This window comes from Poecile atricapillus, chromosome 1 (genome assembly GCF_030490865.1).
Source record: "Poecile atricapillus isolate bPoeAtr1 chromosome 1, bPoeAtr1.hap1, whole genome shotgun sequence".
Taxonomy (NCBI): Eukaryota; Metazoa; Chordata; class Aves; order Passeriformes; family Paridae; genus Poecile; species Poecile atricapillus.
Window position 1 is genome coordinate 171,746,925 of NC_081249.1, and position 14,288 is coordinate 171,761,212.

Below are 14,288 nucleotides of genomic sequence, written 5' to 3' on the forward strand. Positions count from 1 at the left end.
TGTTCAGAAGAGGGGTAGAGGAGGGAATATTGGGATTTTGATGTGCTGTATTGTCAGACTGTAATCTGCAGATGGATTAAATAGCTCCATCATTTGAAGTTTAATTAACAAATAGTGTCCAAGTAAGCCAAGCATCTTTATAATTTTACTAACCATATGGACAGTCTCTGTTTTGAGCCTTTGAAATAGTTGTATAGACTCAGTATGAGGTTGGAATCAGAATTTAAATCATGAACTTCCCATCGGAGATGTAGTCCCATCAGTTTGCTGGTTTTACTCTGCCCTTGCTCTGCCATCAATGAATTTGAATGCCAGCAGCAGCAATTGGCTTTTTCTCATCTGTGGGAAAAGGTGTTGAATGGAGAACCAGAAAAATAAGAATGTGCTCTGCCTCTGGGTTTTCTCCTTACTGAGCTCATAATTTCTGAGAACTTCAACTATTTATATTGTGTAGGCTCAACATTTAGGAAACAGGATTGGGGGATAATCTGTCTCTTCATTTTACATTTGAAATGATCTTTGGGTGCTTAAAATTAATTTATACTGATGCAGTTTCTGATTAGTTTCTGATTGCAGAAACTAATATGGTTCCAGATGGAGACTGTTGGAAATGAACTTCCTTTCAAGTGTTCTTGTTTTGTTTTGTTTTTTGATTTTTGAACCTTACAGATTATAATTGCAAAATCTTATTATTTGTACAGAAGTTCTCTACTCAGAAATTGAGGTCTTCTTATTCTTCTCCCTTGCCCAACTATAACTGTGTTTATGACTAAAAAAGGCACCATGGGTAATTTTGTACTGAGTAGTGCTTCCTCTTCACTGGGTGCTTTCATGAGACCTAATGCCTCTATGAGAATGGCAAATGTGTTCTCGTGTGCTTAAATTGAGACTGAAATACAGGAGACCTGGTTTTTATTCCTGGCCCTTCTGAAGGTATCCTGTGTTGTTTTGGGACAGAGTGTGTAAATACATTAAAATATCTTTTTAAAACTTGAGTGAGAAATGTTATTCTTGTCAATTCTGAATGTGGGGTTTTCCTTTGACATTGCTGATTAACTGGACTGTTCTCTGATGCCTTAGATTTAATTTGTTTGGTTTGGGGTTGTTCTGTAGGAGGATAAAGATACGGATTCCACCAAAGAGCCCTTGGATGATCTATTTCCCAATGATGAAGATGACCAAGGACAAGGAAGTAAGTGTACTTCAGATACACTGTTGGTGTGTTTCTGCAGTGTGGAATATAAAGATGCTCTTTACAAAAGTGTATCTGTGCTTGGGGACCTCTGGGACACAGCTGGAGTGGTGAATGCCTCTGCTAGAATAAGGAATCCAATCACTGATAGACACATCAATGTACAGAACTGGGGCCTAGGTTTTTTAAGAGTTTACTAGCTGCTGTAAAGTTCTTCAGGCTGATTTAAATTGAGAATTTGTTCCGTTATCCTTCTTTGGGGCCTCAGAATGATTAGTTGTGAGTGACTAAAGCAGATTCTGATCATAGTGAATTCTGTTAATGACCTTTTTCATGACTTGATTTGAGATTATTGTGGCAGGTTTCTGTATGAAATCTTTTTTCATATAGTGTTTTGTCCTTCACTGAGGTTGTCTGCCTTAGTTTTAATAGTAATTGTGGAAGTATGGTTTGTCTTCAGGTAAGCAGGACTGAGGCATATGCTGTGGAAGGGAAATGCAGTTTGGATATTAGGTAAAAGATTTTTACAGAAAGGGTGATAAGGTACTGGAGTGGTCTCCCTGGGGAGGTGCTGGAGTCACCATCCCTGGATGTGTTTTAAAAAAGACTGGATGTGGCACTCAGTGCCATGGTTTAGTTGAGGTGTTAGGGCTGGTTTGACTCAATCTCAAAGGTCTCTTCCAACCTCGTGATTCTGTGTGTGAACTTGACATAGAACTTGTTTGGCAGTTTGAGTGAAAAAAGCTCTTGGTAGATAAGTAAGCTCTGCTTAGTGGAATGTGTTTTTTGTATGTATGTAAACAGAACATATTGATGTTGTGGAGTCAGTGCAATGTGCTGGGAGCAGAATGGTTCTTCCTGGAGAAATGACTTGAGGGAAAATGTCTGAAGGGACCCACCTTTGCAATCAGCAGTTTCAAATTTCCTTCATAGGCATGCATGCAAGATGCACTGCATTCTTGTCAGCATAGTAAAGCTATCCATGGGCAGAACTGAAGGGAAGGCTTGAAGAGTTTACAGTAGGTCAGTATTGATCATGAACTCCTTCCTAACTCATCCTTGCTTCCCTAGAATTTTGGAGTAGGAAGGTTGAGAGGCAAAGCTCCCTTACTTTGCTTTACAAAATACAAAGCTGACATGTCAGTGATTTCTCTGCCCTTCCGAAAGAATGCTGAGATGCTTTAGTGCTTTGGCAGGTAGTGACTCTATGTATAGTCTTGGACTTGTGTGATTCCACTGACATAAAAATGTATCCACTTTCTGTGAAAGTAGTTTTTGCTTAATAGAGAATAAAGTCAGGCTCTTGGCTGGAGCCCTTATCTTGTGCATTCTCTAGAGTTTAATGGAAATTAATAAGAGGGAATATTCTAAATCTTACAAATTGGTTAGGTGAAGAGAAAAAGGGGTGTATTTTTTGGGGCAGTGGGAGAGTGAGGGTTGCAACTACCAAAGGTTAGGAGTTTCTGGAACATAAATGGCTAATCCTGAGGGTTAGTGAATAAAACCTAAAGGTTAACTTTGACTCAGGGCCTTTTGTCTTGCAGCTGTTATTGCTGACATACGAGGTCTTTCAGTCCTTTATGTGCTAACCTTAAGTGCTCCTTGGCATAGCAAACAAAGGGAAACCAAAAAAAATGGTATGTTTAGTGAAGAATAAAGGAAAAAGCATTTCTGGAGGTATTCAGCTTATCTATGTTAGTATTCCTTTCCATATGAAAACAGTGATATTCATAAGTGCAAAATTATGATGTAATCTTGAGAATGTTGATGGTTTGCTGAGCCAAAATAGTTTTTTGCTTTCTTCACTAGTTTATTTCGTTTGGCCCTTTGAGCTACTAGAATTGTAAAAATAGTAGCAATACAATACTGGACAGGATATGAAGAATAAAAGAGTTGTATTTCTACTGTCACTGTTCAAGACAGCCTGACTGCTGTGAAGTATGTTCTGATGCTAATTCTGTGTATTGAAGAAATAAAATTCAGTGAGTCTCATTTTGTGCCACTGAGCACTCTTGTGAGATGTTCTATTTACAGTCATCTTTTATACAAGGTAAAATTTTGTGGATTTCTTTCAGTTCAACAGCAGCATAGCAGTGCAGCAGCTGCTGCACAACAAGGTGGCTATGAAATTCCAGCAAGATTACGGACTCTACATAATCTTGTTATCCAGTATGCTTCCCAAGGTAGATATGAGGTTGCTGTACCTCTCTGTAAACAAGCTCTTGAAGATCTGGAGAAGACTTCGGGTCATGACCATCCTGATGTTGCCACTATGTTGAACATACTTGCTTTGGTGTACAGGTTTGTATACTGACCTATATACCAGATAAATACCAGTGAAATAAATACTTAGTATTTGGCTACAACCTTTTAATATTCAGACTAAAATTTTTTCCCTGTTCTATTTTCCTTTAAAAATTATTATTAAAACCCTCAAGAGGTTCCTAAAATACATCTCTGTATACTTTAAAGTCAGACTGTATGTATTTTTGCCTATACCTTTGCTTTAGGAATGAAGCTGTTTTGATTTTGTTTTTTTCTCTTATCTGCTGAGAGGGCATGTCTTGATTACCCACTTCAAGGTAATCTAGGGGTAGAAATTGGACATGAGTGTAGAAATAGTACATGCTCAGTACAGTCCTCAGCTAGCAAACTACTTACAGGCTTCAGGGTTCTGCTTCCTAATTTATGAATATATTCTCAATTACTCTTCTTTTGTAGCAGCATCTTTAGCTTAATAGTGAATTCAGCCTAATTTTTATGATTTTTCATTCCTGAATCCCCAATGTTAATTACATCTCTTTACAATTCAGAGACCAGAACAAATACAAAGATGCAGCAAATCTCCTGAATGATGCCTTGGCCATCCGTGAAAAGACTTTGGGCAAAGATCATCCAGCGGTTTGTATACATGCGATATCATAATTTTAGTTGTTTTTCACTGAACTTTTTTTTCAACTAATTGTAATAGCAAACTCAACAAGAAAGGTTTTTAACACTTGGTTTGTCTTTAAACAGTTCAGGTAGGAGGCTGCATTATATTCAGTGCTGTTTCACCATAAATAATTTGCCCATACTTGATTTTGCATTGCCTGGATTTTCTATGGGAAATCAATTTGTGAAGAAATATTCTAATTTGCTTACTCAAATCACTTTATTGTACTCAGATTGAAGGGGCACTTCTGATTTGATTTACTGCTACTTGTAAATGAAATGTAAATCAATCTTTTTCAAAATTCATGTGGTACTTTTGTAGCCGGTGAGATGCAGGGCACCTCAAAGTGTAGATGTGAGAGGTACCTTTGTAAGAGAAGAACATGTGAAGATGTGTGTGCTAAATGACATTTCCACAAAGAAAGCAAAATTACTTAATGATTTAGGTTTTTCTTTCCTCTATTGTGGATGTATGCATTTAATAATAACTATTTCTTCATTTGTAAATTTCTGGAGGTCTATCCTGTGCATGGAAAATTGGATAACATCAATGCCTTGCAGATGTGCTCATTTGTCAAGTATTTGTATCAGCAGATTTCAGTGTACTTAATGTTTTTCTGCTGTTGACAGGTGGCAGCAACTCTTAACAATCTTGCAGTACTTTATGGTAAACGAGGAAAGTACAAAGAAGCAGAACCATTGTGTAAGCGAGCTCTGGAAATCAGAGAAAAGGTATGAGTGACAAACACAGAGCCTCTGAAGGGACTTTTTGAAGGAGACAGCAAAGTTAAACACTTGCTTTTTTATGCTTTGGTTGGGTAGATCTGCCAGATAAACCACAGAGTTAACAATGCCTTGTAGTTAGGAGTGTCTGAAATTCAAAGCAGTAGGAAATTCCAGTAGTGCTACGGAATTGCTGGAGCACTCTGGGTATATGCTAAATTCTGTGTTTTGTGAGAAACCTTCTGTACCTTTTGCCTTCCCCTTTGATAGCTAAATAGTCTTTGATTTGACAAGAGCAGTGGAATTTAAAAATGAAACTTAGCTAAAATTTTTAAGTTGATTATTCTCTACATGGATATTTATTTTAGTCCATGAGACTGCATCTTCAGGTTTATATAATACTCTCTGTATAATGTTGTTTTACTGCTTAATTTGTTCCTCTTCTGGATTGTTCTGCATCATTCTCAGTTTGCGATAGAATTGAGTCATTTTCATATCTTTGAAATGCAGCTTTTGCTTTTGTCATTATCATGTTGAATTGAGGAGGAATAAACTTAACAGGATGTTTCTAAGTGATTGATTTCTAAACCATGACGTGATGATTAGAGAATGTTTTTTAATACATTGTATTTCATTTCTAGGTCCTGGGGAAAGATCACCCTGATGTTGCTAAGCAATTAAATAACTTGGCTTTGCTATGCCAGAACCAGGGTAAATACGAGGAGGTTGAATATTACTATCAGAGAGCACTCGAAATCTACCAAACCAAGCTGGGACCAGATGATCCAAATGTTGCAAAAACAAAGAACAATCTGGTGAGCCTTTCCCAAAGTAGACCTGAGACAAAATTTCTCATTAATTGAAATGCACTTGTATCCACAATGTATTGCATTTCTTATTTATAAATAAAGCAATGTGCTGATGTCTTTTGGGGGATATTTTGTTTTTAGGCATCCTGCTATCTAAAACAGGGCAAGTTTAAGCAAGCGGAAACTTTATACAAAGAGATTCTTACTCGCGCTCATGAACGGGAGTTTGGCTCTGTAGATGGTAAGAAACTCAGTCCCTAGATTTGAATTTATGTTTTATTTTTGTAGTTAAAAAGTAAAATTTGCAAGAAATCAGTAGTGTCCTGATTAAAATAGTTGTCTGCTTTAGGTGGACTTAAAAGGTGAGCTGATAGATATGTTGGGAGTGATGTGTTCATCATAAGAAAGCTTGTAGATACAGCAGCAAACATTTGATTCAAAAACATGAGGTAGACTTAGTGGGTTTATGTTTTATGGATTTTGGTTCTGGCATAATTTATCTTACACCCCACTAAACCAAATTTTGGTGTTTTTATAGAGGCAGAAAAATGTACATCGTTTCCAGTCACAGGGAAAAGTCAATGCAGGATTTTGGTTGACATAAATAAAGACATGGTTAATGCAAGCCCTCCATTAATACATTTAAAGAATGGGGAAAATAACCTTTAAATTTGGAATTAAACTGTACATTGAAGTCATATGCACTTTGTAAACTAAAAATCCAGTGAAGAATTTTCATTGCTTTCCATGACAGTAGCATATTCACCACTTAGTAGATGTCAAAGTAGTTGTTAGGATAAAAGAAAGAAATTAATGTTTTCTAGCACAGAACTAGACACATGACAAATGGGTGGCAGTATATACTGACTTCAAAGCTTCTCAGAAGTAACTGTTTCTAAGTTCAGATAAGGAAAGGAGACAGAATTGTAAAACTGTAAAAGGAGGTGCCTGTTTTATTTATCTGCTGCTTGTAGTATGGATAGTAAGTTTTTTTTTTAGCAATAGTATCATTCCCTGGCTCACAGGTTCATTTCAGAGTGGTGAAGATCAAACAATGAATGCCTTGTAGATTTGTTGTTCTATAAAATACTTTTCTTGTTTCACCAGATGAAAATAAGCCTATCTGGATGCATGCAGAAGAGAGAGAAGAATGCAAAGTAAGACCATTGTTGTAAATACCTTTTGGAGCTTATGGTTGTTTAAGTTGCAAATCGGATTTTTTTTTCAACCTTTGTTCTAGGGAAAGCAAAAAGATGGCACATCTTTTGGAGAATATGGTGGCTGGTACAAAGCTTGCAAAGTTGACAGGTGAGTAATTTCTTACAGGACAAACAGCTCATTAATACTCAGTGTCTCAGATTAAAGCGTTTTTAAAAATGAAACCAAAGAAACTCCTTGGTTAGGACTATAAAAAACAAAGTATTAAAAATTCCAGGCCCAAGACTGGCTTTCAGAAATAACAGCAGCAGTTTTCAAGTCCTGAGGTTGCTTTTACTCAAGGCTGGTTAGATCCAGTGAGTGACATAAAATTTCACCAGTTGTGTTCTTGCCAGTCCTTCAGGCAACAGCGTAGGTCACCTTTCCTTCCATACCACTCCTTGGCACGACTGCCCTCCCTGCGCCTGCAAGGCCTCAGGAGAGGGCCAAAAATGAGACTGCACGTAACTGCACCTTAGTTACCTAGCTAGCACAAGAAAACAAAGCTAAATTGCCACAACTAAGCATTATTTGAGTTTCTAAATCTTCAAAAATACAGTTGTGTGAATGACAATGTATACTTTAAGGTGAAATAAGAGAAACAAGGATTTCAACTTGGATTATAGTTGGTGAAATTTTTTTTGGTTTGCTCTTATTTTTGTTCCATTATTGCAACTTTATTAACATGTAGGTGGAGCAGTGTATGAGAAAATGTGCAACTAGTACTGATAGTCAGTGAGGGTTTTTGTTTATTCAGTATTTGAATGCTCATGTTTAACAATCATCAGAGCCTTTGTACTGTTGAAATCTTTTTTTCCTCCATCCTGAGTTCTGTGTACAATACATTTTGTTGGTTTGTTTTTCATGTATTTGTTCATTCTAATGCACGAGAAAATCTTTTTGCTGTTGGTAAGGGAGCAAATCTTCACTCAAAAATACTGTGACTGAGCTAATTTTGTGCAATTGAAACAAAAATGTCTTGTTGGAGTGTGAGACTTGTTAATGAAATGGGCAATTTTTTTTCTTTTGTTCAAGCATGGTTTGAGTGCATAGAAACTGCAAATAGGTGTTAAGTAAAAGCTGATGAAAGAAACTGTTAATTACTTTTCTGACTAATACATGCTGCAGTAATGGTCTCTCTATGCATGGATAAGCATATTTTTTGGAAGTTGCACAATTACTCAGTTGGATACACTCATCTTGAGCTAAATTTTCACCTTGAGGTGTAGCTGAGGAGCACAAGGTCTTAGCATTCCAGTTTCAGGGATGTTGGCTGGTCACAGGGTGAGACATTGATACACTCTGAAAGGGATCAGCAGGTTATTATGTGTACATGAAGTACGGTATGGTGTATTTAAAGCAAGAATAAATTATTACAAAAATATGATAAACACTATTAGTTTAAGCTTTTATTAGTGAATTGAGAGGAGTTTACTCTGTGAGTATATATTTTACATAGAGTTATTTTTCTTTTCTTTCAATAGTCCAACAGTAACAACTACTTTAAAGAACCTTGGGGCACTTTACAGACGACAGGGCAAATTTGAAGCTGCTGAAACATTAGAAGAGGCAGCAATGAGATCTCGTAAACAGGCAAGTATGAAAATACACCTTAATGATGTTTTTGCATTGTGGTCATGCAGATTTTTAACTTCATTTATGCAGAATGTAGAAATTTTCAGTGCCTGGTCACCCTCTTAATTTCAGACTGAACTGGTGATAAACTGATACATCTTAACACTTGCCAATTGGTTAATTGTTAGGGCAGTGGCAGCATGTATTGGGAAATGATTCAAACTGGAGGTGAAATTATGTGGAAAATGAAAGAGCAGAAAGCATTGTGTTGGCCAGCATTCCTCGGTTGGCTGCTTGTCCTGGGAAGCAGACTGTAGCTGGGGGGAAATGGGGAGGTTCTGCTGGAAATCTCCTTTGCTAATCGTGCTGTTCTATTTTTAATAAGGAGCTGTCAGACTTACAAATGTTCAGTTTCTGCATTCAACTAACTAACAGAAACCTTTTGTTACTTTTGTAACAAAACTAATGAGATAGATATTACAGTTTCAGTGGGGACTTTCTTTTAATGTGCTCTCGCTGTGCTCTCAGATCGACTGTTCAAGTAACCCTTTCTCCCTGCTCTTAGAAGGTTGAAGAGAGTTTGGTTTTGTTGGGGATTTATTGGCTTTTTTTTTCTTTCCCTTTGGGATGATTTGGTACAGTGGCTTTTATGAAAGTGTCTAAGATGGGACAAGAAAACATGGGTTGTCAGTTGGCGTTAAAATGGAGAGCAAAGAAAATACAAGTAAACAACATGAAAGTTCAATTTTAATTTCATTTTTTATATTTTTATATTTTTTATACCATCAATCCATAATATATGGCAGTGTACATACCCCTAGATTTAGATGTGTAGGATACAATGCTGTGTTACAGCAGCATTTAACACTACCTTTTTATTTTGGGTTCAAGTAATGTTCTTCACTTAGGGAAAAACACCTACATGAGAATAAGAACCTGACATCTCCGTGCCATGAAAATAGCTTTCATTCTAATTCATGCACTTTGAAGAACTTTGGCATCCTTTTAATTTTCTGTATTGAGGTTGGCTTTAAGGATTTGCCACACACATCCCTGCTGCATTTGCTGCTAGTGCTGTACTGTAGAAGATGCAGAATATTTTGTAAAGTATAAGGCATTCATCTGGGATCTCTACTTGTCAGCAAATAGTGGTTATGATGTGGAGTAGGTTTATTACAAAGAAGACAAAACTGAAAATAAGTAGGATTTGAGTTTTGATATTTTCTAGTTTCTTTGTTAAAGATTTTGCCTTTAGTGTAGGGTTTTCACAGAAGGTACTTTAGCATTTTTAAGATATTTAAAGGACTATTTGATAGGCATACTTTTACACAAAGTAAACATATTGACCATATATTTATTTAGGATGTTTATTGCAAGTTTGTGTTCTATGTAATTTCTTTCTGAAGGAATATTATATTAATGCCAAGTGTTCTATGTCAGTATTTTTAAATAACACAACCTGTTTCTGAGGTATTAGATATTCAGACACATCTCCAAAGGCAGGTGAAAACCATCATTTGAGAATTACAATTGACGATTAATGATCTATAAATTGCTTAAATATTTAGCTGGTTGCCAGATCATTTCAGGTAAGCGACACAAACACCATGAGGCTTAGACAAGTGATAAGAAAGGAAGAATGGCAAGTCAGTGAATTCTCAAACTGCCAAACTGTCCACTTCATGCTGTGTTGGTCCTTGCAATTTAGAAAGGGCCACTCAGCTGTTCTCTGAAAGTAGAAATGGACTGATGCAATTGTGGGTTGATTTTACTTCTTGCTTGGCGCAGTCGTTGTGTGTAAGTTGTAGATTAACAGCTTGTAACAAATAAAGCCTATTCCCATTCTATCAAATTCTCAGGGTCTTGACAATGTTCACAAACAGAGAGTGGCCGAAGTGCTGAATGACCCTGAGAGCATAGAGAAGCGGCGGAGCAGAGAGAGCCTCAACGTGGATGTGGTAAAGTACGAGAGTGGCCCTGATGGCGGCGAGGAAGTGAGTATGAGCGTAGAGTGGAACGGGGTAAGTACAGTACACAGTTGGAGAGAATAGCCTAGGAAATCATCACCTAACAACCAGGGCTGTCCACTCACCAGCCTGCTATGCTTTCAGGAGTTTCCTGCTTGATCTACGTTGTATTTTGTAATTTTGCAGAATCAATTAAGAAATGAGGAATAACATTTTGTCTACCATAATGCTAAAATACTGCTAATATTTTAAAATTTTAAGACATCCTTTCTGTTGCTGTCTTGAATGGTGACATTTCTGCATGAATCCCAAATGGTTGTATTTAAGGCTAAGTTGTGTAATGCTGATTGAGTGTCCTGGTTGTGGTCTGGTGTACAATTGCTTCTTAGTGGTTTGTCTTTACTGGTAGAAATATTCTGGCAATTAACTCACTTTTGCTTTTTTCCTTTTGGTGCTGTATTTGCTTGTAATTTAAATGTTTATTTAATAATACTCCATTAGTTGGAATCGCAGAGAACATTTGCTGTGGAAATGAGTGTTAGCAGTTTCAGAGTAAATTAAAATGACCAGTCTAACACTAAAATAATTCTAATCTCTTCCTTACCCAGCTTGCTGGAGGAAGGAACACAGCTTTTCAAGCTGCTATACAGTCTACTTTAAGAGGCAGTGCCATCGCATAGCAATTCAGTGGTGACTTGGTGACTTTCCATGTTTTATGACTCTCCATATGTCTGGAGCCAGGGCTTGCTCCTATTTGTTTCCCATATATTGGCTTCACTGTATTACACTGATTGCCATTAAGTAAAAACATATATATATATATATATATGTGTGTGTATATAATTTATATATATACATATATATAAACTATGATTACATGTGCATTTTTCTAACCATTGTTTTCCTTTAATTTGAAGGACAGTGCAAGCTTTCAGTTATTACCTGGCTTATGTAGTTTGCTTCTGTCACCATCTTTCCCATGCTTTATCCCATTGCTGGCAATGGGATACATACTGCACTCTTAACTAACTCCCAGCTGCAGTTCTGCTGAAAATACTCTGTTAAATCTTAGATTATAAAAGTGGTGTTGCTTTCGCTGTATGGGAGGGGGAAGTAGCCTACTTTGCAATATTGAGTGTTCTGAAGCTTCGTTTCTCTAACACCAGCAATCTTTTTCTCGCCATCTTTTTGTAAGCCACATGAGACAAAGCTTAGCATTCCAAAGAAACCTTGAGAAAACATGCAGTGTTTAGTCTTAAAGGAGAATGTTCTTCCCATCTTTGCTTTTGTCTCTTTATTACTGTTTTCTTGGCATTGGTGTTCTCAGTGCCAAGACAGTCAATCAGCATCTATTGATACTATAATCTATACATCATATACTATACATCTATAATGATACTGCATCATTAATAAAGCCAAAGTCAGGTTGAATAACTCTCTTCTTAATTCTCATTTTGCCCATTCAGCATTAGAACTGTGTACTGTACTCCTCCCTTAATTTTTGCTATACTTTGCATGACTGTATGTTCTAAATGGATTAAACTTTTTTCTGTTATTGACATTAATGCATGCAGGGTTTGGATGGAAAGGGCCTTCTGTGGAAAAGCAATAGACAGTATTTCTAGGTCAATACTTGAATCAAACCCACTTTTTTATCAAAAAGTGATAAAATTTGCTGGTCTGAAAAATTAAATTTTGACATCTCAGGGTAAGCAAACTTCATTTTTAGTGTGCTGAAGTGGCATTGCTTCATTCTCATCTTTGTTATTCTTTTTTCCCCCCTCTTAAGAGAAGGTATTTTGTAATACATGTTCTACGTGAAGTGGGCAACTCTCTCTCCCTCCCCCCTGCAAGTGTTTCTATCTCAGTGATGTTCTTCCCTCTTCTTTTTATTGTGTAGGTTTTTTTACCCTTGTGTGTTCCCTCCAGACAAATACTCTGATTCATAAAGTGTAGAATCTTTTATTTGTGTCTGCAGAGCCTGAAGAAAAGCCTGCCCTTCCCATTTAAATTCTTCTGAAGTGGTCAAGCTGACTCTGTCTGTTAGAAAGAATAGGTGGAGTAGGCAAAGGGACAAACTCAACAAAAAATTTTATCAGAAGATGTAATTAAGAGCCTTCCATACGTAATGTAACCCATATGAAGCATTGTAGGCTTTGATGTAATGTCTTACACTCTTAAAAAGAACAGAAATATCTATTGAAGTAAATCTGCCAGTAACTATTAAAACAGACATATTTAAGTGAGGTGTTTTAGTGCATCTTTACATGTCACTTGTAAAGTTCATGACTTAAAGTGAACAGAAGACACTTGAAAATGCAAGGAAATACTTGGTCTTAAAAATGTAAGGTGGGAAAGCCAAGATTTGGATCCCTTACTATACTTCTATATAAAAAATAACAGTGAGTACCTGTAACTGGCATTTTTGTAAACTGATCTTGCAGCCTGCTGCAGGACAGATGAAAATTTTTGTGCTACTTACTATAATGTTTGTAGTGTGAGGGATTATCTTTATATACTCTAAGCCATAGGCTTCAGAGAGACAGGCTTTTGGGCATGTAAGTCCACTTCCAGGTGTGAAGGGAAAACTGTGGATTTCACTACCACAGACAAGAGTTAACTCTTGTTTAAATAAGTGCCAGACAGGGGGATGTTGTAGCAGGCAAAGTACAGGAGATGGTGATGGTGGGGAGGCGTAAGCAGCAGTAATAACGTGATTCTCATTCTGAATGACATAAAAATTGGCAATTAAACTTTGCCATAAAAGCAGCTTGTGAGTTTGGTCTTTGTTTACTCTGGACTCAAGAATGGGGTTTATTTTTATCCTGACCTCATGTTTTAGAAGTGTTTTGTCAATCAAGCAGTCAGTATTTAACTTAGGGGTTTGATATTTTTATTTTAGATTTGAAGTACCCAAAAGCTTGTCTGCTTATTCTTAATGTTCTAGTTAGGTTTACTCTATATAGTTACACTCTATACCTACCAAATTGGTCTTACCTTTGGATCATTTTCACTACTCCAGCATTGCTGATTGCAAACCACAGGAATAATTAGCCTTTTCACTGATCTAATACTTCTAGCTGGAATTTAGACTTCAGTTTATTCAATCCTGCAAAGCTGAAGTCTGTCTTGAAGTGTGAACAACATATGCAATGTAGTTTGAAACACAAATACTTAGATTTAGATCTTCTGATCACTTGGTAGCAAGATATTTTGCCATTTCCAAGGATAATTTTAATTAGTGTTCATTCCAGTTGTTATAGGTAAAGGCTCTCAAGACAGGTATCATGAACCTATCAGTAATAGTCTCTGTACTTGCACAAACAATGGAAAGTGTGTGAGTTGAACCACAGTTTATTTTAAAGGTGCATTTTTTCAGCTGCCTCACTGCATTAGGGACAGTAGAGAAAATTCCACTTGGATTATATATATAGACACAAACACAGATACGTTCTAAAAATACTTGAGAAAGTGAATTGACCCAGGCCAGTTGGATTCTAGTTCCCTAAGGGAATGAACAGAACTTTGTCTGGAGTTTAGATGAAGACCTCTTTCTTGCACTTTTGTTTCAAGGAAAATTCCTGACAGAAGTTAAAGCTGAAATGAATGCACTTGGCTCTATTTTTCCTTTTTTTAAAAATTTTTTCTTTTTTTGTGTGTGTCTTAACATCAGCTGAAAAATAAAATCCTTTTTTTTTTTTTTTTGTTTATGAAATGTAATAGCAAAGCTATTTCTTGTTAAAGATGTTTCATATTTTATAGAAGTTCTAACTTGAATGCACGGCATCAGTCATACTCATTTGTCAGTTCCATCTCAGTGATACAGGTTTTAAATGGCAAGGGCCTGCACTTTGCACCTAAGAGCTGTCCAAATGGTTACTCTGTAAAAAA

The 14,288-nt window shown here is 36.6% G+C and overlaps 1 protein-coding gene across 8 annotated transcripts in view; it reads left to right on the top strand.

Annotated features, from left to right (window-relative positions):
- The window catches only part of KLC1 (kinesin light chain 1), a 47,439-nt gene that overhangs the window by 21,586 nt on the left and 11,565 nt on the right, over positions 1-14,288 (top strand). For 3 of the 8 annotated variants that reach the window (XM_058845480.1, XM_058845471.1, XM_058845514.1), the window contains exons 4-13: positions 1,114-1,192; positions 3,268-3,493; positions 4,006-4,093; positions 4,757-4,858; positions 5,491-5,664; positions 5,800-5,899; positions 6,766-6,815; positions 6,899-6,966; positions 8,340-8,448; positions 10,290-10,451. In XM_058845480.1, the coding sequence (XP_058701463.1) occupies positions 1,114-1,192; positions 3,268-3,493; positions 4,006-4,093; positions 4,757-4,858; positions 5,491-5,664; positions 5,800-5,899; positions 6,766-6,815; positions 6,899-6,966; positions 8,340-8,448; positions 10,290-10,451 (1,158 nt within the window). Of the gene's footprint in view, positions 1-1,113; positions 1,193-3,267; positions 3,494-4,005; positions 4,094-4,756; positions 4,859-5,490; positions 5,665-5,799; positions 5,900-6,765; positions 6,816-6,898; positions 6,967-8,339; positions 8,453-10,289; positions 10,452-14,288 lie in introns of all 8 variants that reach the window. The other 5 variants (XM_058845498.1, XM_058845522.1, XM_058845530.1 and 2 more) reach the window with 3 other exon arrangements.